This window comes from Alexandromys fortis, unplaced genomic scaffold (assembly GCF_014885135.2).
Source record: "Alexandromys fortis isolate MF-2015 unplaced genomic scaffold, M_Fortis_MF-2015_v1.1 scaffold_26, whole genome shotgun sequence".
Classification (NCBI taxonomy): Eukaryota; Metazoa; Chordata; class Mammalia; order Rodentia; family Cricetidae; genus Alexandromys; species Alexandromys fortis.
Window position 1 is genome coordinate 9,362,169 of NW_026067894.1, and position 24,328 is coordinate 9,386,496.

The 24,328-nt window shown below is 45.4% G+C and overlaps 1 protein-coding gene across 7 annotated transcripts in view; it reads left to right on the forward strand.

Annotated features, from left to right (window-relative positions):
- Phactr4 (phosphatase and actin regulator 4) overlaps positions 1-19,184 on the forward strand; it is a 79,322-nt gene extending 60,138 nt beyond the window's left edge. For 6 of the 7 annotated variants that reach the window (XM_050153071.1, XM_050153034.1, XM_050153052.1 and 3 more), the window contains 7 exons: positions 338-525; positions 3,057-3,210; positions 7,540-7,595; positions 9,848-9,909; positions 12,655-12,792; positions 14,557-14,633; positions 16,824-19,184. In XM_050153071.1, the coding sequence (XP_050009028.1) occupies positions 338-525; positions 3,057-3,210; positions 7,540-7,595; positions 9,848-9,909; positions 12,655-12,792; positions 14,557-14,633; positions 16,824-16,839 (691 nt within the window). In that variant the 3' untranslated portion in view covers positions 16,840-19,184. The remainder of the gene's footprint in view (positions 1-337; positions 526-3,056; positions 3,211-7,539; positions 7,596-9,847; positions 9,910-12,654; positions 12,793-14,556; positions 14,634-16,823) is intronic. The other variant, XR_007593706.1, reaches the window with a different exon arrangement.
- Positions 19,185-24,328: the final 5,144 nt, after the last annotated feature.

A 24,328-nucleotide genomic window follows, 5' to 3' on the forward strand; every position in this document is an offset into this window, starting at 1 on the left:
TTAGATTCATAAATTCTAAAAAGCTTCTTGGGAAAAATGTTAATGGTTTGTTTGTTTGTTTATATACTTTATGTATATGAGTATTTTGTCTAAGGGTATCCATTACCCGTTATAGATGGCTGTGAGCAACCATGTGGTTGCTGAGAATTGAACTCAGGATCTCTGGAAGAGAACCAGTGATCTTAACCTCTGAGTCATTCCTCTAGCCCCGAAGAATGTTAATGTCAAGACAGGGATTCATGTGTCTTCTACTAATGGTCTTTTCGTGTGTGTTTCTATCCTTTTGAAAAGCCTCATTGTTTCTGAAAGGCAAAACCATATTATGTTCATTTGTTAGTCCAGATGATGATGAAGAAGAGCAGACCTGCCCACTGGCATTTGCTGAAGATATGACACCTGCCTCTGGCACTCCTAAACTACCACCGTGTCTGCAAGAGGAAGGGAAGGAGAGTGACTCCGATTCAGAGGGCCCTATTCAGTATCGAGATGAAGAAGATGAAGATGATGAAGATGAAAGCCATCAGAGTAAGAAACAGAGGGAAAGTGTGAAAGTTCTTTTGTTTGTCGTGCTGGGGGCTGGGCACCACACATGCCAGGCAACTCTCTGTCCATGAGCTAGATCCCCAGCAAGTGCGGAAACAGGTATCCTGTTCCGTGGAGTCCTCTGGCTGTTGGAGGCAGGTGTGAAGGACTCTGCCTCCCTTTTAGCGTGCCTCAGTTGAAGGAAGCCATGAGAGGGAGCCACATTGACAGAATCATTTGGATTTATTTTATTTAATTTTGAGATAAACTGTGTAGCCTTCATTAGCCTGGAATTCACTGTGTAGACCAGGGTGGCCTTGAACTCACAGACATCTATCGGCCTCTGCCTCCTCAGTGCTAGGACTAAAGGTGTGTGCCATCGTCATTCAGATTCTTGGTTTATATTTTAGATCTGCTTCCCCAGAGACCAGTGGTATAGTTAAGTTGTGAAGTTTGTGCTAAGCACAGAGCCTGGATTCAGTGCTCAGTACAAAATTAAAAAAATGAAAACCAAAGCCATTCACCTTGAAGATAGAGGCTAAGAATTATAGAGAAAAGCTGGAAAGAGATTACACTGAAGAGCGAGGTAAGATGCTGGAGAAGGAGCTGGCTCAGCAGTTAAGAATGGATACTACTCTTGCTTCCCAGCACCCATGTTGGGTAGCTCACAACCACCTGTGACTCCCAACTCCAGGGGATCCAATACCTCTGGCCTCTGAGGGAACCTACACTCAATGTGCCCACACCTCCACACAGATATAAACACACATACGTCATTAAAAAAAGCTTAAAGGAAAGACTTAAATAAAAGAGATAAATGATGCTTCCAAAGGTCCTGAGTTCAATTCCCAGCAACCACATGGTGGCTCACAACCATCTGTAATGAGGTCTGGTGCCCTCTTCTGGCCTGCAGGCATACACACAGATAGAATACTGTATACATAATAAATAAATAAATATTTAAAAAAAAAAGGTAAATGATGATTTTTCTTAATATAATGAACTTCTTGATAACCTAAACTAAAAAGTGTGTTTTTCTGGATGTGGTAGCTCACACCTATAACCATAGCATCTGAGAGTCTAAAGCAAAAGGATTACATTAGTTAGAACATAGCCCGAACTGCTAAATTAGCTCAAAAACCAAGAAAGGGTTCTGGAGAGATGGGAACAGGAAAGGGGAGTGTGGGAGTGTCAGCTACATGAAACCCGTCTCCAAACAGCAAAGAAAGCAAGGGTAGGAAGAGAATGATGACTCTAGTCCACTTTCTAAGGGGCAGAGGTAAGAGATTGTGACCTCGGGAGTTTGAGCACAGCCTGGCAACATAGCAAGACTCTCTCTCAAAACAGTGATGAAGAGATGACAAGATTTACTAATATAAAAGCTTTCATGTTTTTTTTAATATTTATTTATTTATTATGTATACAATATTCTGTCTGCATGTATGCCTGCAGGCCAGAAGAGGGCACCAGACTTCATTACAGATGGTTGTGAGCCACCATGTGGTTGCTGGAAATTGAACTCAGGACCTCTGGAAGAGCAGACAGTGCTCTTAACCACTGAGCCATCTCTCCAGTCCAAAAGCTTTCATGTTTTAAGTCAGAAGACTGTCCCAGAGCAGGCTAGATTCCGTCTTTAGAAACTCTCACTGTCAGGGCAGTGGTGCACACGCCTTTATTTCCAGCATTTAGGATGCAGAGACAGGAAGATCTCTGTAAGTTCGAGACCAGCCTGATCTAGAATGCAAGTTCCAGATCAGGTCTGTTACACAGAGAAACTCTGTCTTGAAAAACAAACAAAATAAAATAAAATAATAAGGGAACTAGAAAAAATGGCTCATTGGTTAAGAGTAATGGCGGCTCTTACAGAGGACCCGGGTTCTTTTCCCAGCACCTACCTGGCAGCTCACAACTGTCTGTAACTCTAGTTCCAGGGAATCTGATACCCTGAGAAATGTGCACATAAAATAAAAAAATAAAACTTGGGCAGAGGTGGTGCACACTTTTTGTTTTTTTTTGGTTTTTCGAGACAGGGTTTCTCTATGGTTTTGGAGCCTGTCCTAGGACTAGCTCTTGTAGCCCAGGCTGGTCTCGAACTCACAGAGATCCGCCTGCCTCTGCCTCCTGAGTGCTGGGATTAAAGGCGTGCGCAACCACCGCCCGGCTGGTGCACACTTTTTAATACCAGCACTCAGAAGGCAGAGGCAAGTGGATCTCTGTGAGTTCAAGTCCAGCCTGGTGAAAGCTTCAGAGAAACCCTGTCTCGAGAAACAAAAAAATAGATAAATAAATAAATAAAATTAAAATAAAAACTTAATTCTCACTAAATGAGGAAAGTGTAGAGTGAAATGTATCCTTTATCTGTCTCGTTCTATTTTGCTGAAAATTATCTTTAAGTGCCTTGATGTCTTATGTTGTTCCTTCCTCTGAGTTTGGCTCATTCAAAGCCAAATGGGCTGCTGGGAGTTGTATTCTCACGCTCTTGCATGGTTCACATGAGCCTCTGTGCCTTAGCATTTTTTTTCCCCTGTGTAAAGGTGCTCTGGCCAACAGAGTGAAGAGGAAAGACACGCTGGCAATGAAGCTGAGCAGCAGACCCAGTGAACCAGAGTTGAACCTGAATTCCTGGCCTCGTAAAAGCAAGGAGGAGTGGAATGAAATACGGCACCAGATTGGGAACACGCTGATCCGGTACGCCTTTGCATTTGGGTTTGTGTATGTCAGACCCTTGGAAATGAAGCATTCATCTGTTTTTTAAAAAAATAATTTTTAACAGTGTGTGTTCGACAGGTGGAGTTCTCTAAGCTTTAGGAGATGGGGAACATCATTGATGGCATTGGGAGTTTTCAGTCATCACATAACACAGGAGGCTCAGACAGGTTGCTAAAGAAGTCAGGCTGGTTTCCAGGACATGCAGATTCCTGTGTGACTTATCCGATTGCTGAACCATGAAATGCCAACCTAACTCATCATACCTGTATTTTTTTTTTAAATAAGTACTATGTAGCTACTTCTTTTAAAAAAGTTAGTATATTTTTCAAGTCAGCTGGAGTCAAAAAGGAGGGAAGTGGAATGCAGGCCAACCTCTTGTTTATGCAATGAGCATATTTGTGTATGGACAGATGTTTACATGGCATAGACACTTCCCCCGTCTAAAGGGATAAAAGGAAGAAAAAACTCTTCTCCCTACAAGAAAAGTTAACTGAGGGCGTCCATCACTTAAGGCCCAGCCTTCTTTCCTACTATAGACGTCTAGCTTTTCTTTCTTTCCTTTCTTTCTTTCTTCCTTTCTTTCTTTCTTTCTTTCTTTCTTTCTTTCTTTCTTTCTTTCTTTCTTTTTTAATTTAAATTTATTTTGTGTGTGTTGGTGTAAAGGTGTCAGATCCCCTGGAACTGGGGTTACAGTTGTGAGCTGCCATGAGGGTGCTGGGAATGGAACCCAAGTCCTCTGGAAGAGCAGCCACCCCTCCAGCTCCACTTTCCTTGTACACAGACTGTGTGTTCATTCTGCATCTAGAAACAAGACAGGCCCTTTGTATACTCTGGCATTTGGGGTGCTGAAGTCATTATCTCATACTGTGTATCAGTTACTTTAGAGGGGGATAGATAGACCCATTTCAAACAAGAAAAGTTGTGAGAAAATACACCATTTACCTAGATGTGTTAGTGCGTACTATTTGCCTTACTGATTATTGTGTACAGTGCCAATATGCATGTACTTTGGGTTTGGGGTTTTTGTTTGTTTGTTTTTTTTTTTCCCCAAGACAGGGTTTCTCTGTGTAGCTTTGGCTGTACTGGAACTCACTCTGTAGACCAGGCTGGCCTTGAGCTCACAGAGATCCACCTGCCTCTGCTGTGTAACATTGGGGGGTCCTGTTTGTTTGTTGGGGTTTTTGTGCCGCCCGGTACCCCACAACTGTTTGGCCCCCAAAGAAAATCACACATAGGTCTCTAAGTTATAAAGCTGATTGGCCCATTAGCTCTAGCCTCTCATTGGCTAACTCTCACATCTTGATTAACCCATTTTTCTGATCTATGTTAGCCATGTGGCTCAGTACCTTTTTTCAGTGGGGCAGATCACATCCTGCTGCTTAGGTGATCTGGGCAGGAGTGGGAGGAATCAACTTCCCCTTCCCAGAATTCTCCTGTTCTCATTCTATCATTTCTACTTCCTGTCTGATTTTCCTGCCTATATTTTCTGCCTGGCCAATCAGCGTTTATTTAAAACATGATTGACAGAATACAGACAATTATCCCGCAACATGCTGAGTACTAGAATTAAAGACGTGGGCCACCATACCTGGCTCAGGGACTCTACTTCAAAGTACTTCAGCATAGTCTTCTATGAAGAAGTAATAGTTAGAAAATTATAGGAAAAAGAAAACCTAAGGGCTAACAAGTTGGGTTAGTGTGTAAAGGTGCTTGCCACCAAGCTCTGCAACTTGAATTAATTCCTGGCACCCAAGTAAGAGAAGGAGAGAATCCACTCCTGAGTTTTCAGTGGTCCCACCTATGTGTTCTGGTCACGGGTGTGCCTCCTCCTAGCACACGTCCAGATGCACAAACACACACAAAAGTAAATGTGATTAACATTTTAAAAGAAAAAGCCTGGTACACACCTTTAACCCCCACTCAGAAGGCAGAGGCAGGTAGATCTCTGCAGTCCCAGCCAGGACTACACAGAGAAACCCTATCTCAAAAGAAAGAAAGAAAGGAAGGAAGGAAAGGAAGGAAGGAAGGAAGGAAGGAAGGAAGGAAGGAAGGAAGGAAAAAGAAAAAAGAAGAAAATGTTAACTGCTTATAATCCTATGCCTTATAAAATAGGGTTGACCAACTTCTCTAAAGGACAGAAAACCAGTATTTCAGTTGGGTGTGGTAGCATCTGTCATCCCAGAAACAGTGAGCTAGCGTTCAAGACCACCTGCAGGTACATAATGAGTTTGAGGATAATCTAGGACTACCTGAGGCCCCTCCTCAAAAAAATGAGAGAAAACGTTTATGATTTCAAGCCACATACATTCTCTTTTCTGAATTTATAGTTTGTTGACTTTTTGAGATCGGGTTTCATGGCAGTTAGGATGAGGTTACAGCTATGTGCCACCATGCCTGGCTACAGGCTCTTTGCTTCCTGTGGTGCCAGGGATAGAGCACAGGTCCTCATGCAAGCTAGGCGAACGCCCCATCACTGAACTGTATTGTTTTATGTGTGTGTGTGTATTAAACAATTTTTTTAGACCTCAGATGTGCTCTTTCAGAAGACTTGAATTTGGTCCTCAGCATCCACATCAGGCAGTTTACAGCTGCCTGTAACTCCCACTCCAAGGGATTTAACACCTCTGGTCCCCAGAACACACAATTAAAAATAATAAAATCTTTTTTATCCCCCTTTGGTTACTTGTATAGCCCTGGCTGTTATGGAACTCCTCTGTAGACCAGGCTGGCCTTGAACTCAGAGATCTGCCTGCCTCTGCCTCTGTTTTGAAGTAGAGTCTTACTATGTAGCCCTGGCTCTCCTGGAACTTGCTGTGTAGACAGGCTGACCTCGAACTTTCAGGAGTCCACTTGCCTCTGCCTTCCGAGTGCTAGGATGAAAGACTCAGACCACCACCAGTGACCAAATATATAGTCTTTGTCCTTACTTCTAATGTTCACTGTGTAACTGATACAATTAATTGAGTCAGAGCCCTGTTAGTTAGTGTTTACCTCTGGTGTTTTGTTCCTCTAATTAATTCTAGTCAGTGGTTCTCACACTTAAGCATTCATTTGGCAGGCTTAACTTACCTGGCAGGCTTGTTTAAAAGCAAATTGTTGAGTTCCACCCAGAGTTTTTGCTTCAGGGCGGTGCCTGGGTTGTATTTCTTGTTTGTTCATATGACTGATCCTGGGGCCACTTTGAAAGTCAGGATTCTATGAGTTCCCACCAGTATGCTCACTGCAAAAGTTCTGGGGAGGGCTGGAGAGATGGCTCAGAGGTTAAGAGCACTGGCTGATCTTCCAGAAGTCCTGAGTTCAATTCCCAGCAACCATATGGTGGCTCACGACCATCTGTAATTTGATCTGGCTCCCTCTTCTGGCATGCAGACTGAACACTGTGTAATAATAAATAAATATTTTTAAAAAAAAGTTCTGGGGATTATAGTGTAAACTCTTCTGTCTTTATATGGCCATCAGGTATATTTTAAAACACTCAGCATTTGGCCAGGTGTGTGTACCTTTAATCCTATTACTTGGAAGGCAGAGGCAGGTGAATCTTTAAGTTTGATACTAGCCTGGTCTACACATCAAGTTCTAGGACAGTCAGGGCTACACAGTGAGACCATGTCTCAAAACAAAAATATGTTCAGCATCACTAAACCAGAGACATCTGTTCACACAAGATTTATGAGATGATGAACACCTTTTTTTTTTTGAGACAGAGTTTCTCTGTGTTGCCCTGGCTGTCCTGGAAACTCACTCTGAAGACCAGGCTAGGGTTAAAGGTGTGCACCACCATCACATCCTGCAAGGATTCTTTTTGTTAATTTTTTTTTTTAATGTGTATGAGTGTTTTGACTGTATTTAACCAAGTGTGTACAGTGCCCAAGAAACTCAGCCCCCCTGGAACTAGAGTTGTAGTTGGTTTTGAGCTGCTACATGGATGCTTGGAACCAAACCCAGGTACTCTGGTAGAACAACCAGTGCTCTTAACTGCCAAGCTACCTCCACACTTACCTACCTTTCCATTCTGAGGCAGGATCTTTTACATCTCTCCTCAAGTGCTGGCCTCACAGTATAAAGCCACCACATTCAGCATAATATTGTGTGTGTGTGTGTGTTAGCACTTTCAGTATCAAACTGGTTTCCTGCTAAACAAATCAGCTACTGAAGTATATGTTAGAAATGTTACTGATTCTTTGTTATAGATCAATATAAATCTTGGCCAAAACAAACAAAAAAGCAAACAAACAACCCCAAAATCCTTAGAAATGGTGGTTGGAGGTTTGCTGTGGGCAGTTAAGTACCCGTGTCTCTCTCTTGTAGGCGACTGAGTCAAAGACCGACCGCAGAGGAGCTGGAGCAGCGGAACATACTACAGCGTAAGTCCAGCCTTTGTGCACCATGAGTGTAATATGCACTAGGACAGAGTATTTGCTAAAAGGGCCAAGGAGAGTTAGTTCCTGCTCAGGAAGCCCAGTTCCTAGGAAGATGTCACCATGATATTGTTTAGTGTACTGTGTTATGTTTTCTAGCTCCTGGGTCTGTGATGGCATTTGTGATAGTGTGTGCAGGCTTGGCCTATGCCTTTGTTCAGGGAGCTGAGATAGTGGCTGAGCTGATGGACAGGACATTCCTCTTCCTGGTGGATTCTAAGGATAAGGCCCAGAATATTCCTTCTGCTTTTATTGCTTGACTTGTATTTCTGTAGCCACCAAAGAGGAATGCGTATCTAACTTCCTGCCTATGTGCATAGTTAACCCGGAACAATGTTCTGACCTAAGACTGACTTTGTTTTACCAGCGCTTTGACTTAGAACCTGTGCTCTGTTGCTCACCCCCTTCCTCTCTGGGGATCTGTAGCTCCTGAGGACAGGTGGCAGCCCTGCCTCCCACTCCCATCTCATCACTGCTTGTCTCCATCCCAGTCAAAATCACCAGAAATAGTCCCAGCCAGGTCTTTCCACTGCTGCTCCCTTTGGTCTTCCCACCCCAAGCCATGTTAGTTCCTTCTCACAGCAGGGATTCTCACCCTTTGCTCTCAGCACACCCTGAACTCTGGAGATTATGCTCTTCCCTTAAGGCCACTCTGTCCATGTGCCTTGGAAGTACCTACCTGAGTGAGGAATCTGAGCTGAGCCCCTAGGACAAGGACCAGTCATATCCTGGGATACCCTGTGTCCTTGTGTCTCAAGTCCCACCCCTCTGACTGTGCCTGCAGTCCTGTTTGCCCCTCAGAGAGTGATCTCTTCTAGACAGCTCTTACTTATTTCATCCCTGTGGATACGGATGCAGAGGGATACAGGAGTGAGGAGGAAAGGAAGCAAAAGGGAAAGGGGTTCAGTGATGAAGGATGGGGGTGCCTGTGATAGAGGTTCTCCTCAGAGACTGTGGGATGACTGAAAGTGTTACTAGCAGAGAAATGGAAGGATCTCCTAGAGCTGCTTCCGAGCATGCCGTCTGACCGACCCATCGCCTGTTTTCTCGGTGCTTTCTGGATCTACATTCACAGCCTAGGTACTCAGTGAATTTATAATTGAGAACTTTATAGGTGCTGCCCTCGACAGGACGCGGTGTCAGTCACCTATTTTTAGGGATTACTCTGGAAACTTTTTTTTTTCCGTTTCTTAAGAAAGATTCATATATTTCATTTGCATATATGTGTGAACATGCGTATGAGTGCAGGGGCCACTGTGACCAGAGGCTTCAGATCCCCTGGAGCCAGAGTCACAGGCAGTTGTGCGCCACCCAGTACAGTGCTGGGAGCTAAATTAGGGTCCTCTGCACGAGCAGTATGCATTCTTTTTTATGTGTAATTTATTATTTTATTTGTATGTGTTTTGCTTGCACATGTGTCTGTGCAGCACATGAAGAGGGGGCATCAGGTCCTCTGGAACTGGAGTTACTCTTCAGCCCCTAGAAACTATTTTCCCCCAAGAAAAGTTTTTATTTATTCTTATTACTCATGCTTGTATGTATGTGTTGTGAGTGTGTGCCATATTTGAGGTGGGGTGATGGTAGGCCAGAAGAGGGAGTGGAATTCCCACACCCAGCTGGAGTTACAGGCAATCGTGAGCCTCCACTGTGGTTTCTGGGAATTGGACTCAGGTCCTCTAGTGCAGCAAGTACACTGAACTATCTCCTGCAAACGCCCTCTTCAAGAGCACTGTAGTCAATATTAGCAATATGTCCAGCTCTGTAGATCTTTAAACACATGGAAACCTTTAAGTACCTCTAAAGTGTTTTAAAAATGTGAAAAACTGCTGGGTGGTGGTGGCAAAGGCCTTTAATCCCAGCATTCGGGAGGCAGAGGCAGGCGGATCTCTGTGAGTTTGAGGCCAGCCTGGTCTATAAGAGCTAGTTCCAGGACTGTTACACAGAGAAAGCCTGTCCCAAACAAAGTAAAAAACATCCTTAGCTCAAGCCTGATGCATTGCCCTGTCTTGCTCTTAAGTTTTTGACTGTACAGTAGACAGAAAAAGACTGTCCTGCTAGGAAGTTTCTTGATTAGCCATTCACAAGTGGAGTATTTCATTCTAGCTTTGACGCTAAGAATTATATGTATTGTAAGTACTTGAATGTCTGCTGTGCGAATTGTCATTTGAAGTAACACCCTCTGTTTCTGTCAACTGAAGCTAAAAATGAAGCTGACCGGCAAGCAGAGAAGCGGGAGATTAAACGTCGACTCACTAGAAAGGTACGGTGTCCTTGTGTCTGGACGGCCTGTGTGATTGGAGTGAAGGAGTTGGCTTGTGCCTTAGATCAGTATGAAAATAACACATTAGCAGGAGTGGCATCTGCTGGTTTATTTTTAATATTTGAGAGGTTGTCACATTTAATCCAAAAGCTCTGAGAGCTTTTTTTTATTTGTCTGGGGGGGATTGTTTGCTTGGTTGTTTTGTGAGACTAGAGAGCAAAAAGAAAAGGTCTTTGTGCATTCTAAACAAGTGTTCTACTAGTGAGTCCTCTTAGACTAAAATTTTTATTTATATGTAAGTATAAATATATATATATATATATAAAAGCAATAATAGGAGAATTTGTAGCATTCCATTTTGCAACACAAACTGGTTGTTTTCTAATCAAGAAAACAATTGAAATAATCCTGAATCCTAAAAAAATAAGAAGAGGCATTTTTCTCGATCAGTCAGGATAGGGCCTTTTCTACACAGGGTCCATGTTGGCGCTGGAGTCGTCTCTTCTCTCTTCCATTGTCCACAACTTCTGTGATTGCTTCCTGCAGATTCGGATGTGCTCTTAGATACTTCTTAAAAATCATAAGAATTGCTGGGCAGTAGTGGCACACACCTTTGATCTCACCACTTGAGAGGGATTTCTGAGAGGCAGGCAGATCTCTTTGAGTTTGAGGCCAGCCTGGTCTACAAGAGCTAGTTCCAGGACAGGCTCCAAAGCTAGAGAAACCCTGTCTTAGAAAAAAAAAAATCATAAGAATTGCCAGGCATAATGCCGCAGCACCTTTACTCCCAGCGCTCAGGAGGCAGAGGCAGGTGGATCTTTCAGTTCCAGACCAACCTGATCTACACAGGGAGTTCCAGGACAGCCAGAGCTACACAGACAAATACTGTCTTGAAAAGAAAAGGGGGGGCCAAAAAAAAATCCCAGTGCAGGTGTAGATATTCTTTCTGGAATTATTCTATCCTTCTCCAGGAACGGAGGAATTATCCTTGCTTATCCGAGACTGATTAGTGGTTCTATTGCCTTTTAACATGTAAGGTTACCTAATTGTATATCCTTAAATCTAATTTCTCAGAGCTGGAGAGATGGCTCATAGGTACTGGCTGCTCCCACAGAGGTCCTGAGTTCAAACCCAACAACCACATGATGGTTCACAACCATCTATAATGGGATCTGATAATGTCCTCTTCTGGTGTGCAGGCATACATGCAGATAGAACACTGAATATATAATATATAAATAAATAAGTCTTTAGGGAACAAAATCATACTTCTTCACAGATTCTGCTAATTTGGTAACATTGGCCACGTATTTCCTAGGACATCTCAGAGCTATGTAACATCAGTTTCTATTCTAGATCCATTTATAATCAGAATCTGTTTCTTCTTGGGGCAGGGCGGTGGGAGGGGGCCAGTGCTACGGGTGGACCAAGGGTGTCACAGATACTAACCTTGTGCTTTGCTTTGCACTGAGTTCTGTCATCAGGCGGCATCTACACTGTAACCAGATCTTCAGGCGCTAAGGGTACATATTAAAGTTTGAAGACCAGAGGACATGGCTATGATTCTGTACAGAAAACCAAACTCTCACAAATTTTCGCACATTTTTATTTATTTTGTGTGAATGGAGTGTTGCATGTTATGGTATGCATGGTGAGGTCAGAGGACAACTTGTGGGATTAATTGCAGTTCGTTAGACTTGGTGACAAGTGCTTTTCCCCTCTAAGCCACCTTGCCAGCTCAAAGGGAAATTCCCGATACCCCAAGTCCTTGGGGAGCTTTGGGGAGGATGGGACCCAGGTGGTATAGTTAAAGCTTCTCGGGTTCTCTGGAGGTGGCAATTCATGCCTGTAATTCTGGCATGCAGGCGTCTGATCAGCAGGAGGATTAACTGTGTCGTGCCCCACCTCGTCCCGCAAGGATGATGTGACCACCGGAGCTCTTCTCACTGCAGTTTTATTCAGGACTTTATTCACAGCAATCTTTCTCCTTCTCCTTCTCTCTCTCTCCTCTCATCCCCTCTCTCCCCGGGCAAACCTCTCCCAGCCCTTAAGTAGGCATGGGCTGCCAATCCCGGATTGCCAGGTGGGCACTGCCCATAGGCCCACGCATATGCAAGCAGCTGATGATCATTGCGTGATCATAGCATAGGTCAGACTTTAGCCATACGAGTTGATTATACATCTCCATCAGGTGTGGCTCTATGCTAGCTCGCTACATAACTGTAAGTTTCAGGCTAGCCTAAGCTACAGTGTAAGGCCCTATCTCAAAAGAAAAAGTGTAGGCCTGGTGGTGGTGGTGGTGGCTGCAGTGCACACCTTAAATCCCAGCAGAGGCAGGTGGATCTCTGAGTTCAAGGCCAGCCTGGCCTACAGAGTGAGTTCCAGGATGGCCAGGGCTACACGGAGAAACCCTGACTCAAAAAAATCAAATAAATAAATGAATGAATATCTAGATAGATAATAGATAGACAGACAGACAGACAAGTGAGGGCTGGAGAGATTAAGGGTACAGGCTGCTCTTCCAGAGGTCCTGAGTTCAATTTCCAGCAACCACATGGTGGCTCCCAACCAATCTAGAATGAGATTTGGTGCCCTCTTCTGGCATGCAGGCAGAACATGGTATACATAATAAATAAATAAATCTTCAAAATAAATAATAAGTAACAAAGAAAGCTTCCCATGTAACTCCATTGTTCAGTGAATGGTAAAGGCAATTTAACGCATGCTTGGCTCTGTGTGTTTCAGCTCAGTCAAAGGCCGACTGTGGCTGAACTACTTGCCAGGAAGATCCTGCGGTTTAATGAGTATGTGGAAGTTACAGATGCTCAGGATTATGACCGGCGAGCAGATAAGCCATGGACCAAACTGACTCCTGCTGACAAGGTAACTCAAAAATGCTCACATATTCTCTGAGGATCTCCCTCTTCTCTACTCTTTCTGTTATTATTGTGAAGCACACTTAGGGTTTATTAAGAACGCTTTGAAACATAGATTTTAAGCATAGAGGTAACAGAAAGGGAGGCACTTGGCAAAGTCCAGCCACAGCCCAGTGTGGGTCTTCAGAAGGACACGGCACTGATGAGAAAAGTAAGCCGGCAGCAGAGATTCTAGTTTTGATAGGATGTTACATTTCAAAGCAAGATACAAAATGCCAAGATGTAAACCCAAGTTTTCTCTTAAACATTAAGAAAACAGCTGTTTTGCCAGGCCGTACTAGCACACACCTTTAGTGTTATTTTACTTATGTTTTAATCAATAAAGCTTCCCTAAAGATCAGAAGCAAAGCTAAGCCACTAAAGGGCGGCAGTGGTAGCACACACCTTTAATCCCAGGATTTGGAAAACCTAGAAAACCTAGGCCGAAGGATCTTTGTGAGTTCAAGGCCACCCTGGGCTTACACAAGACCACCGCAGAAACACCTGCAGGTAGTGGTGGCTCACACCTTGAATCCCAGTACTAAGGGATGCCTTTACTCCCAACACTAGAGGGAATATAAAATGGGAGAAAGAGGCTTAGTCTACTTCCTCTATGGTCGCCCAGCCTTGGTAGAGGTAAGACTTCTCTAGTAACTTGGCTGCTTTGCTTTTCTGGTTTTCAGGTTGAACCCCAATGTCTGTTTCTGGGTTTTCATTATTTTTGCTACACACCCTTTTAATCCTAACACTAGGGAGGCAGAGGCAGAGGCAGACAGATCGCTAAGTTTGAGGCCAGCTTGGTCCACAGAGTGAGTTCCAGGACAGCCAGGGCTGTTATACAGAGAAACACTGTCTCAGAAAAAGGGAAAAACAAAGAAGAGGAGGAAGGGAACAGCTGCATAAGGGTGGGGAAGAAAAAATAAGCTGTATCACAGAACAAAAAATTGAGATGGAAATAAAATACCCTTTTTTTCTAATTTATTTTATGTTTATGGATGTTTTTCCGGCATGAATGTCTATTCAGAGAGGCCAGAAGAGGGCATCAAATCCCTTGGAACTGAATTACAGACAGTTGTGAGCCACTATGTGGTTGCTGGGAATTGAACCCGGGTCCCCTGGAAGAGCAGCCAGTGCTCTTAACTACCAAGCTACCCCTCCAGTCCCAATAAAACATATTTTTGGGACTGGAGAGAGGGCTCAGTGGTTAAGAGCTGCTATTCCTGAGTATCCAGATTCATTCAATTCACAGCACCCACATGGTGACTCACAGCTGTCTGTAACTCCAGTTCCAGGGGATCTGGCACCCTCACAGAGATATACATGCAGGAAAAAAAATGCACATAAAATAAATAAATCTCCCCCTCCCCCCCAAAAACAAAAAACAATCCCCACATTTTTACCTGCAGCAATTGGAAGAGATTTGGTGCTGTATCTGAGTAATTCTGTCACTTCTGTGCCCTGCTTAATGTGCTGTGGAGAGGGCAAAGACTATCTTCTTAACATTTTGATTTAAATCGAGACTTTCGGGTTTACATGAAGCTTAGTAGTGTCAAGGAGAGTACTGTGTGTCTGGCTCAGCTTGGCTGGATCTCTTGGCCTGACTTTTCTTCCCTCTGGGCTGCATCCAAGATGTGTGGTTCTCCTAATGATAAGCCCATTAGAGAAACATGGCAAGTCACAAGGCTGCCCTTCAAGAGAGAAAAGATGCTTAAATCTTATTTCTATCTTACAGGCTGCCATAAGAAAAGAATTAAATGAATTTAAAAGCTCAGAGATGGAGGTTCATGAAGACAGCAAACATTTTACACGGTAAGACCCAAAGATTCAAATATTTGTAGCTGAGTAAAGTTTCCCCAGCAAACAAACAAAAAGTTGTTCAGATAGGAGGAACTCTACTGATCTAGAAAGCCAGGCATGGTGCTATAAATCCATAATTGTAGTCTTGGAAGTTGGGGGCAGAAAGATCAGGAATTCAAGGCCTACCTAGACTCCATGAGACCTTGTATTAAAAAACAAAGACAGTGGGGCTGGGGTGATTGCTCTGTGGATGAGCACTGCTGGGAAGTGTATAGACGAGTGTGATCTCAGCACACGGGAAGTGTATAGACGAGTGTGATCTCAGCAGGGAAGTGTATAGACGAGTGTGATCTCAGCACACGTGGATCTCAGCACACGGGAAATGTATAGACGAGTGTGATCTCAGCACCATGAGAAACCAGGTGCATCTGGGAGTGTCTGACGTCCCAGTGCACATGGTGAGGTGGAAGGCAGAAATAGGCCAGTCCTCAGCTAGCCTGGTGTCTGTCCACAGCGCTGAACAAGAGACCTTCACTCAAACAAGTGGAAGACAAATACTGACACCCTAAGATGTCATTTGACTCCCATGTGTCCATTGTAGTGTATGTGGGCCTGCACTCACACACTACACACATATTACAAATGGAATAATACACCAGGCAGTGGTGGCGCACGCCTTTAAACCCAGTACTCAGGAGGCAGAGACAGGCAGATCTCTGAGTTCAAGGCCCACCTGGTTTATAGAGTGAGTTCCAGGACAGTTAAGGCTACACAGAGAAACCCTGCCTTAAGAAACCAACACACACCCCCAGAAAAAAAAAAGAATAATAAATAAATAGGTCTGAGGATGTAGCTCAGTTGGTAGAGTATGTGTCTTGTGTGCCCAAAGCCCTAGGTGCCATCCCCGGCACTGCATAAACTGCGTGTGGTGGTGTATGCCTGTCATCCCAGCACTCAGGGAGATCAGGAGTTCAGGATAACAAGTTCCAGAGCCACCTCGGGTAAATCAAACCCATACCACAGCAACATCACCAGCAAAAGAGGATGAGAACTAAGAGCTAATTCTAAATGCCATTCTGAGTTTTGCCATTTTGTGTAGCCCAGACTTAGAATTTATATATAACCAGGGCTGACCTGAAACTCACAGCTGTCTAGCCTCTACCCTGGAATTACAAACTTGAGCTACTAAGCTCCCAGCTACTTCTGTTGGTGGTGATTTTGAGACAGGGTCTTGCTGTGTAGTTGTGGCTGGCCTCACAAGTACTGGCTGGATTGTAGGCCTGTGCCACCACGCCCAGCTTAGCCTGGGGCTCTTGATAGCCAATCAACCTCTCTTCCGAGAGCAGAGACTGCAGATGGGAGCCCCACACCTGAGTGCTTGCATTTTTACCTCGGCTAATGAAGTTTGTGCGGCATGTGAGACCATAGCTGTAGAGACAGCTTCATTTAGTTAACAAGTATTTACTGAGCACCTACAACAAGTACATACAATTCTGGGTCTTTAGGTTGCAACAGGGAATCAGGCAGAGCCTCAGGTTTCTGCAAACTGCTCTACAGCGGAAGGGTGACTGGGAAATGAAGTGCAGCTATTTGAAGGCTGACAGCACCTGTGGTTTACTGAGGTTGCGCTGCCGGAGTCTCGAGAACAAGCATCCTCGGTCTCAGGTTCTGCTCCTCAGCCTACAGCTGGAGCTGCCACCATGTCAACACTAGATAGTAGGTCCTTCAGGGGAAAGCCCATGATTATTGTTCTGTTTTGATTGGGGGATCTTGTTCTTGTTTACTTGGCTTCTAACAAACAGCTGTTTTGCTGCTAGTCTGGAGTGACAAGCACACAGGTCTGACCCATTCCTCCTTTGGGGAGCTTGTCGCCCCCCACTTTGTGTGTGTGTGTGTGTTTTGAGATAGGATCTCACACTGTAGCTCAAGCTAGGCTGGAACTCAAAGCAGTCCTCCTGCCTCAAACTCCCAAGTGCTGGAAGTCCCGCCCTCCGACTACAATACTGCTACTGATATAGCGAAGCCAGAGCTGGAGTTTAATTAGGGCAGAGCACGCACAAGGCCCTGGTCAGTCCTCAGCACCACTTGAGGTGCATAGATTCCTGTAACCAACAAAAGCCCTTTTGACTTTCCAAAACAGATTTCAAGAATAGGAAAGCAGTCTCCAATGTCTGGTAACTTGTCCCTTTCTGACCCTTCTAGCTACCATCGCCCGTGATGCTGATCGTGAAAAGGGGACTAAAGGACCATGGGAAAGCAGAGCTGTTGTGTTGCTTGTCTCCAGGGCAACTATAGCACTTCCCACACCACAGCCAGAGCTGCTCTGGGATCTGGTTCAGAGCTGAACAGCACTTCTGTGAATGTAGCCTTCCACTGTAACGGATTCTCCTGGGCTGCCATTGGAGAGACATGAGACAGCTGATGCTTTTGAACCTCCTCACAACACTGCAGAGGACTTGAGGGCTTTCCTCTCGCCAGCCACCTGAGCTCGGGCCCTTGAAGGCTCCGAGTCTAACTGGCGGTAGCACACACCCTGTCCCGAGACAACTGCCTGTGCTGAGGCAGTTTGTGCCATTAGCCTTAACCGCCTCCCTGTTTGTGTGACCCACTCATGTAGGCGTTAAACCTCTTGCCAGAACAACCCTGGAGGCTCTACCATGCTATCTAGCAAATGGGCCCCCACTCCTGAATGCTTAGACGTCCCTGGTGTGGCAGTAGAAAGATTACACTGTCCCTTCTAGATGACCAGTGAGGCCCCCAGGAAGCTTGGTGTCTGAGCTGTCCCTCCTTTGACACCTGTCATCCCAGCTCCTTTGTTTAGAGGCAAGATCTGAAACTGGCTCAGGCTAGCCTGTACCTCGCTGTGTAGGCCAGGCTGGCCTCAAACATTGTCTCAGCCTCTCAGGTGCTGGGATTATAAGCATGAACCATCATGCTTGGCTCTCATCCTGGTCCTTATTTTAAAGTTATCCTAAAGAAATAATGGAAATCTATCTGTTAAACAGTCTGAACTGTAATCAAGCTGTTCAATGAGTGTCAAGTATAGTTTCTATACAAACCAAGAAAAAGGCCTTAATATTAATGCCAGTTTGGCAGAGCCCAACTCATGGGTTAGACTCCTTAGACTAAGTATACATTCCTTGTACCAAATGATATCGTTAGTCACTTCAGCCAGTGGGTGGGGGCACTGTGTGCTGCTGGCCCTCCGTACTGCACAGTGCCTCTTTACTCCAGTAGCCGCTGCTTCTCTCCGGCAGCCTTCACCTCACTTGCCTGTCCATGCTGTAGCCAGTGTGGTTGGTGCCTCAGTTTTTAGATCAGGCCCTCCCAATTTGTATTTGTGATGTAAATGTGATTTCCCAAAGCGAATCTGGTCTGTGCCTCAGAGTTTTCTCTTGAAGCCCATACAGCCTCACCTCTCCCTCCCAATTGCTCTTCACGTTCTAGGTGGAAAAGAAACACATCCCAGTTTTTCTTCTTTCTTCTTTTAGTCTGCAACTCTGTAGCTCAGCCAGCCTTTGACTTGAGGTCTCCCTCCCGCCTTCCCGCCCGGGATCGTAGGATCATAGGCGTCCACAGGCACAGCTGGCTCCTCCTCACCCACCATTTAGTAAATTGTGAGTTTCGAGTGCTTCCTCTCCATTCCTCTTTCTGTTTGTGTTCCTTCAGCAGTGTTCTCCTTGTTAACACCGCACTTGCGGAAGATTTAGAATATAGGGCAAACAAAAGCTAAAGTGACCTTAAAATAGGACTTCCTTCTCTCCGGAGGAAAAGGTGGTTTTGTTTTTCCTGTGACTACCAGGTAGTTTCCGGTTATGGAAACAGGACTGGCTCCCCACTTCCCCACCTCTTCCCCACCCCTCCCCACCACCTCACCCTCCACCTCCTCCCCACCTTCTCAAAGCTCTTGGGCTAAGGAGGGGAAGACCAATGACAGTTGTAAGTCTAGACACAAGGTTGCCGTAATTGCTGACCTGATCATTCAGCATCCTCTTTTGTGATTGTATTTTGTTCAGTGTGCTCAAGATGGAATCCAAGTTCTCACAAGCTAGGCCAGTTCTCTCTGCCACTGAGCTGTCCTCAGCCCTGATCCCAACCACACTTGCTTTCCTGTTGGTTTTACAGACTGCATATGCCTTCACTGTCTGTGGCTGAGGTGACATTTTCTCTTCTGTTTTATTAGCTATGGTCTCATGTAGCCCAGGCTGGCCCCAAACTCACTATATAGCCAAGGAAGACCTCCACCTTCTGATGGTCCTGCCTCCACCTCGCAAGCGCCATGCCTGTCAGCAAAACAACCTTTCAGTCGTCCTCCACCGCTGCTCTCCCTCACTGTGCCAAGCCTGAGCTACCCGTCTGCTCCTGGGCCACCAGCGCTCGGATTCACTCTTCATCTCGTTTGTTAGGGCAGCATCTAGTCAGTGGTTCTGTTTTAGTGTATATAAGAGCTGACTTTGTGTTTTCTCTCTGTAATTTGAAGTCACAGTTGTAAAGCCTAGCATATTGTAACGTCAGAATGTCCCCTAATGTACAGAATCATGTAAAATAAATAATTACATTGTATATCAGTCTTCCCACCAGTCTTAATTATTAAAGTATTTTAGAATATCGAAAAAACCTGATTTGTTTATTTTTAATTTTTTTAGTACTGGAGGTTGAGCCTCATTACTCAACCGCTAAGCCACATCCCTGATTTGTGTTTTGTTTTACTTTTGTTTGTTTATTCTTTTTGTTTTTTGAGACAGGGTTTCTCTGTGTAGCCCTGGCTATCCTAGAACTCACTCTGTAGACCAGGTAGCCTCAAACTCAGATATCCACCTGCCTCTGCCACCTGAGTGCTAGAATTAAAGGCATTCACCACCACCACCCAGTCTTTTTATTTTTATTTTTATTGGTGTTTTACCTGTATGTATGTCTTTGTGAGGGGTGTTGGATCATGGAGTTACAAACAGTTGTGAGCTGCCAGGTGGGTGCTAGGAATTGAACCTGGGTCCTCTTGAACCAGTCAGTGCTCTTAACTGCTGCACCAGCTCTCCAGCCCCTATTTTGTTTTACTTTATTCCAGAAAATTAAAGCAACTTAAAAATGATACCCAAATCCTAGCCTTTGGAAGGCAGAGGCAGGTAGATCTCTGAGTTTGAGGACAGCCTGGTCTACAAAGTGAGTTCCAGAACAGCCAGAAATATACAGAGAAATCTTGTCTCAGAAAAGAGAGAGAGAGAAATGAGATCCAAAATATTGCTAAAGACTCCAAAATGAAAAAGAAGATAAATGATTATGTTAAATGTAGCCAGAAGTGAGAATCTGTCATGTTTGTATATTTCTCTGCATGAACAAGAGTCACGGGACTGGGATATAGCTCAGTTGGTAGAGTGCTTGCCTTGTGTGCACCAACCCCTGAGTTCAGTCCCACATCATAAAGCAAGGCACAGTGTATCCCAGAACCTCTGAGGCTGAGACAGAAGGTTGAGAAGTTAAAGGTCATCCCTGAGGACCTCTAACTGCCAGGCTCCACCCACAGAGCACACTCTTAACTGCCCTAACAGCTAGGCCCCCAGCCTACAGAGTAAAAAGCTGAGTCTCTGGACTTGAAATTCCACCAATCTCCACCCTTGATTCCTTCACCCTAAGAAGTTCATCCCCTCCCCCCAAAACTATCTAAGCCCTGCCTTTTGCTCAGTTCTCCACTGTTTCTTGCCCAAGCAGAGGCAGCCACCCTCCTGGGTTTTTTCCCTCCCGGTAAATCTCTTCTGTGAGGTTTGTTGTGAGGTGTAACTTTGTGGTATTTCTTGGCTCCCTACTGCCTGGATTTCTTTCCATCCAAACTATACCACTTACATTTATGTCAGAACCCGGGATAGGCTCTCCCTGTGCCTGCGGTGCCCCTCGGGTGCCTAAGGTGCACAGACCCTATCCCTTACTCCCGTGCAACTGCCACAGACTCACCTTCCCCTCAGCAATCACTCTGTCCCTTCCATCTGCAGCAATTAGCTAAGTTTCCCCCTTAGTCAGTGTAAACATTTCCCTGAGTCTGACAAAGTGACCACTGAGTGTCCAGCACCCCTCTGGCACCCTCAGCCATGGTCTTTAAGGCCACAGACAGCTGGCCCTCTACACCTGACCCCATCACCCGACCCTTATAGTTGCAATCCTGCAGTTTCCTTAGGCTCAACTGGGCTGCTATGCCCCTGGCTGTCCCCTTCTCCCTGGAGCTACCTGTAATCACACAGCTCCTCTAGGCCCTCATGGCTTTCGTGACCCCATTCCCGACCCTTTCCTGTGGAAGAGACCCTCCTCCTAGAGCTTGGTTTTCTCTCACCTTCTCACCTCTACAGAAGCCACGGTACCAGGCCCCGAGACTCTCCTCTGCCTTACAATGACCCACTGAATGGCTTGGCCCTTGTTTGGTCCTCCCTGAGTCCTAGGTTTGCCCACGACTACAGGCTGCAGTGACATTTTCCTTCCTCTCTACCATGGGAACGTGTCTTCCACACCCTCCCATTCCCCCTTGGGATGCCTCTTAGAAAACCTCCAGCTTCTCCACCTGACACCCAACTGAAGAGCCTCAAATTTATTCAATCAAATTTTTGCAATCAAATTTGGCCTCAATACCCCTTAGATAATCAATCCAAAGAACCACCTAAGAGCACCCTAGATCCTAATATCACTCAGGACCTTTACAAATAGTGTGAGCGATCAGGGAAATGGGAAGATTCTCCATTCCCTATTTCTCTTGTCTCTGCTCCAAGCCCTGTTTACTTTTATCTAGTCTCTCTCTCTCTTTCTCTCTCTCTCTCTCTCTCTCNTCTCTCTCTCTCTCTCTCTCTCTCTCTCTCTCTCTCTCTCTCTCTCTCTCTCTCTCTCTCTCACACACACACACACACACACACACACGTGTGCACACATGCACTAAGTATAAATGTCCTGTCTTTTAAGTTACCATAAATAGACCTGTAGGGTGGAAAGGGCCAAGAATAAACACCCTGACCCTAACTTGGGTACAGGGATTGAAATACCACCAATCCCTGAAGTCCCTGAGCACGGAATCCCACCAATCCCAAATCAACCTGGAAAACTCAACAGACCCCACCACCACCAAGGAAGCTTTATATAAGGTATGTACCCTGTTCAGTTCGCTGCCACCCCACCCTGGATTCTTCCTCTTCCTCTTCCTCTTCTTCTTTTTCTTCTTTTGGTTTTTCAGGACAGGGTTTCCCTGTGTAACAGTCCTAGCTGTTCTGGAACTAGCTCTTGTAGACCAGGCTGGCCTCAAACTCACAGGGATTCACCTGCCTCTGCCTCCCGTGTGCTGGGACTAAAGACTTACACCACCACAGCCCGGGCCCCAATAAATTTCTTGAGTGAGGTTTATCTGTGACATTTTCACCAGAGTGAAGCCCAGCTGTAACAATTTTCCCGAGAGCAGCTCAGCAGAACTATACCATTTTCAAGAGGGAAACCTTCCTCTAGCCGAGAAGAGTTGTTACCCTCTGGGGTACCTAAGCAGAGCTGTAACACTTTTGCTGGGGAATCTTTTCCTTAAGCAGAACAGAGCTATAACAACTTTGCTGGGGAAACCCTCCCCTGCCAGAGCAGAATTGTTACATTGGGGAAACCTTTCCCCAGAGCACAGCTTGTAAGCTGCTACACTTACAGTGACATTGTGGTGTTCCTTGACTCCGGACTGCCAGGACACCTTTCCATCAGAGCTGCAAAGCTTACAGGATCTGTAGGTTTGTTCCACAGTGGGAGCCAGGAGTGAGACCTAGCAGAAGGGGGAGAAAGCAGAGGAGTAGGTCAGCCGCAATAGCTGCTGTGTGCGCAAAGAGAAAAAAACAAACAACAACAACAAAACAAAACAAACGGCCAACAACAGAATACTGGTTGTATGTCCCTCCTGGATCAAACTCATGCCTGCCTTTGCGATCGTACCCACTGACTTACTAGACTCTCTCACCACGCCTCTCGTTAGTTGCTCTAAGCCCAATGTTACTACCATCCCTTCTCCTTCCTACACCTCTCTCTTCAGTATCGTAGACTGCTTTAACTCCAACATGCTTTGTGGGCACACTGAATTCTGCGGGTTGCAATACCTTTACCCTCAGTACCACCACCCAGTCCCTGTGCCCAAACATTCCCAATGCTTCCTTTCTCTATGGCACCCAAGTTTATCACTGCCTACCTGACGGGTGGTTTGGTACATGTACCCTGGTGTTCTCTTTTCCAAAACTAGAGGTTGGTACCTACTGGAGAGCACATGTGGATTCCCATCAGAAGGTTTAGAGCATCCTGGCATGACAAAGGAGCAGTCAGGTCACACCCTCTAGAGAGGGCCTGACGGAACTGACTACTTCCCTAGCTATTTTAGGTTTTCCTCTCAGTTCCTCCAGGATCTCCAGTGGGGGCCTCAGCCCTTTCTTACCTCAAGGGACATAGACTGGCTGAGTGCCACAAGTGCTACAAGATCACCGAGGATTAACTAACGGCAAAAGAGGTGGCCTTTGTCAACTAAGTCTGTCCCATCACCTCTTTGCGGCAGGACGAAGTCCCTCCTCCCAACCAACCCCGTGCCTAGGCTGAGAATGGATTCCATGCTCCAGAAAGTCAGTTCATGCACTAGAGTTAGATCCTGGTCCCACTGCCAGTGGCCCCATGTACTACTGCTCAAGCCACACCATTGTCACCTGTATTCAGTTCATTCCTATGCAGGTTCCCCGGGTGTCAGTCTGGAGTCAGTGATCTCTCACTAGTTCGGGTCAGCTACCTTTCTTAACTACTTACCCTTCTTAACCCACTTTCTCCTACTGGTTGCACCCTGCCTTATAAACTTCTTACATACATTTCTTCAACAATAGAGTCAAAATATTTCTAAGCAGACTTTTAATCAGTTGTTATTACAGGATTACCAGCCCCTAGCTGCAGAGCCAGAGGCCAGCGATGGTGAAGATCAAGTTTGCCCAAAGGATACCACGATTCAGCAGGAAGTAGTCTAAGGATCACATCACCCCCTTTCTTGTGACCTGATTGTTTAGTAATAATATAAAAAGGGGAATGTAAGCCCCTCGAGCCGTACAATTGGTTAGGCCCCTCCCCTGAGGCCCTCCAACTGCCAGGTTCCATGCACAGAACACTCTAACTGCCCCAACAACTGGATCCTGCCCCCACCCCACAGAGTAAAAAGCCCAATCTCTAGACCTGAAACCCCACCAATGTCCACCCTGAAAAGCTCCATCTCCTTCCCCAAGAAACTCTATATAAGCCCCGCCTTCTGCTCAGTTCTCTGCTATTTCTCCCCTGAGCAGAGGCAACCACCCTCCTGGTTTTTCCCTCCCAATAAATCTCTTATGTGAGGTTTGTTGTGTGGTGTGACTTGGTTATTCCTTGGCTCCCAAATATCAGGATACCTTTCCATCCAAACTATAATGCTTACATTGAGTAACATAGCAAATTCAAGGCTAGCCTGGGATAGCCTGGGGTATATGATCCCTCTATCTCATTTTTTTTTCATTTTAGAAATTTTGCAGGTGCTGGAGAGATAGCTCAATAGTTAAGAGCACTGGCTGTTCTTCCAGAGGTCCTGAGTTCAAGTCCCAGCAACCATATGGTGGCTAACAGCCATCTATACTGAGATCTGATGCCCTCTTCTGGCCTGCAGGCACACATGCAGGCAGAATGCTGTATTCATACTAGTAAATAAATCTTTTTTT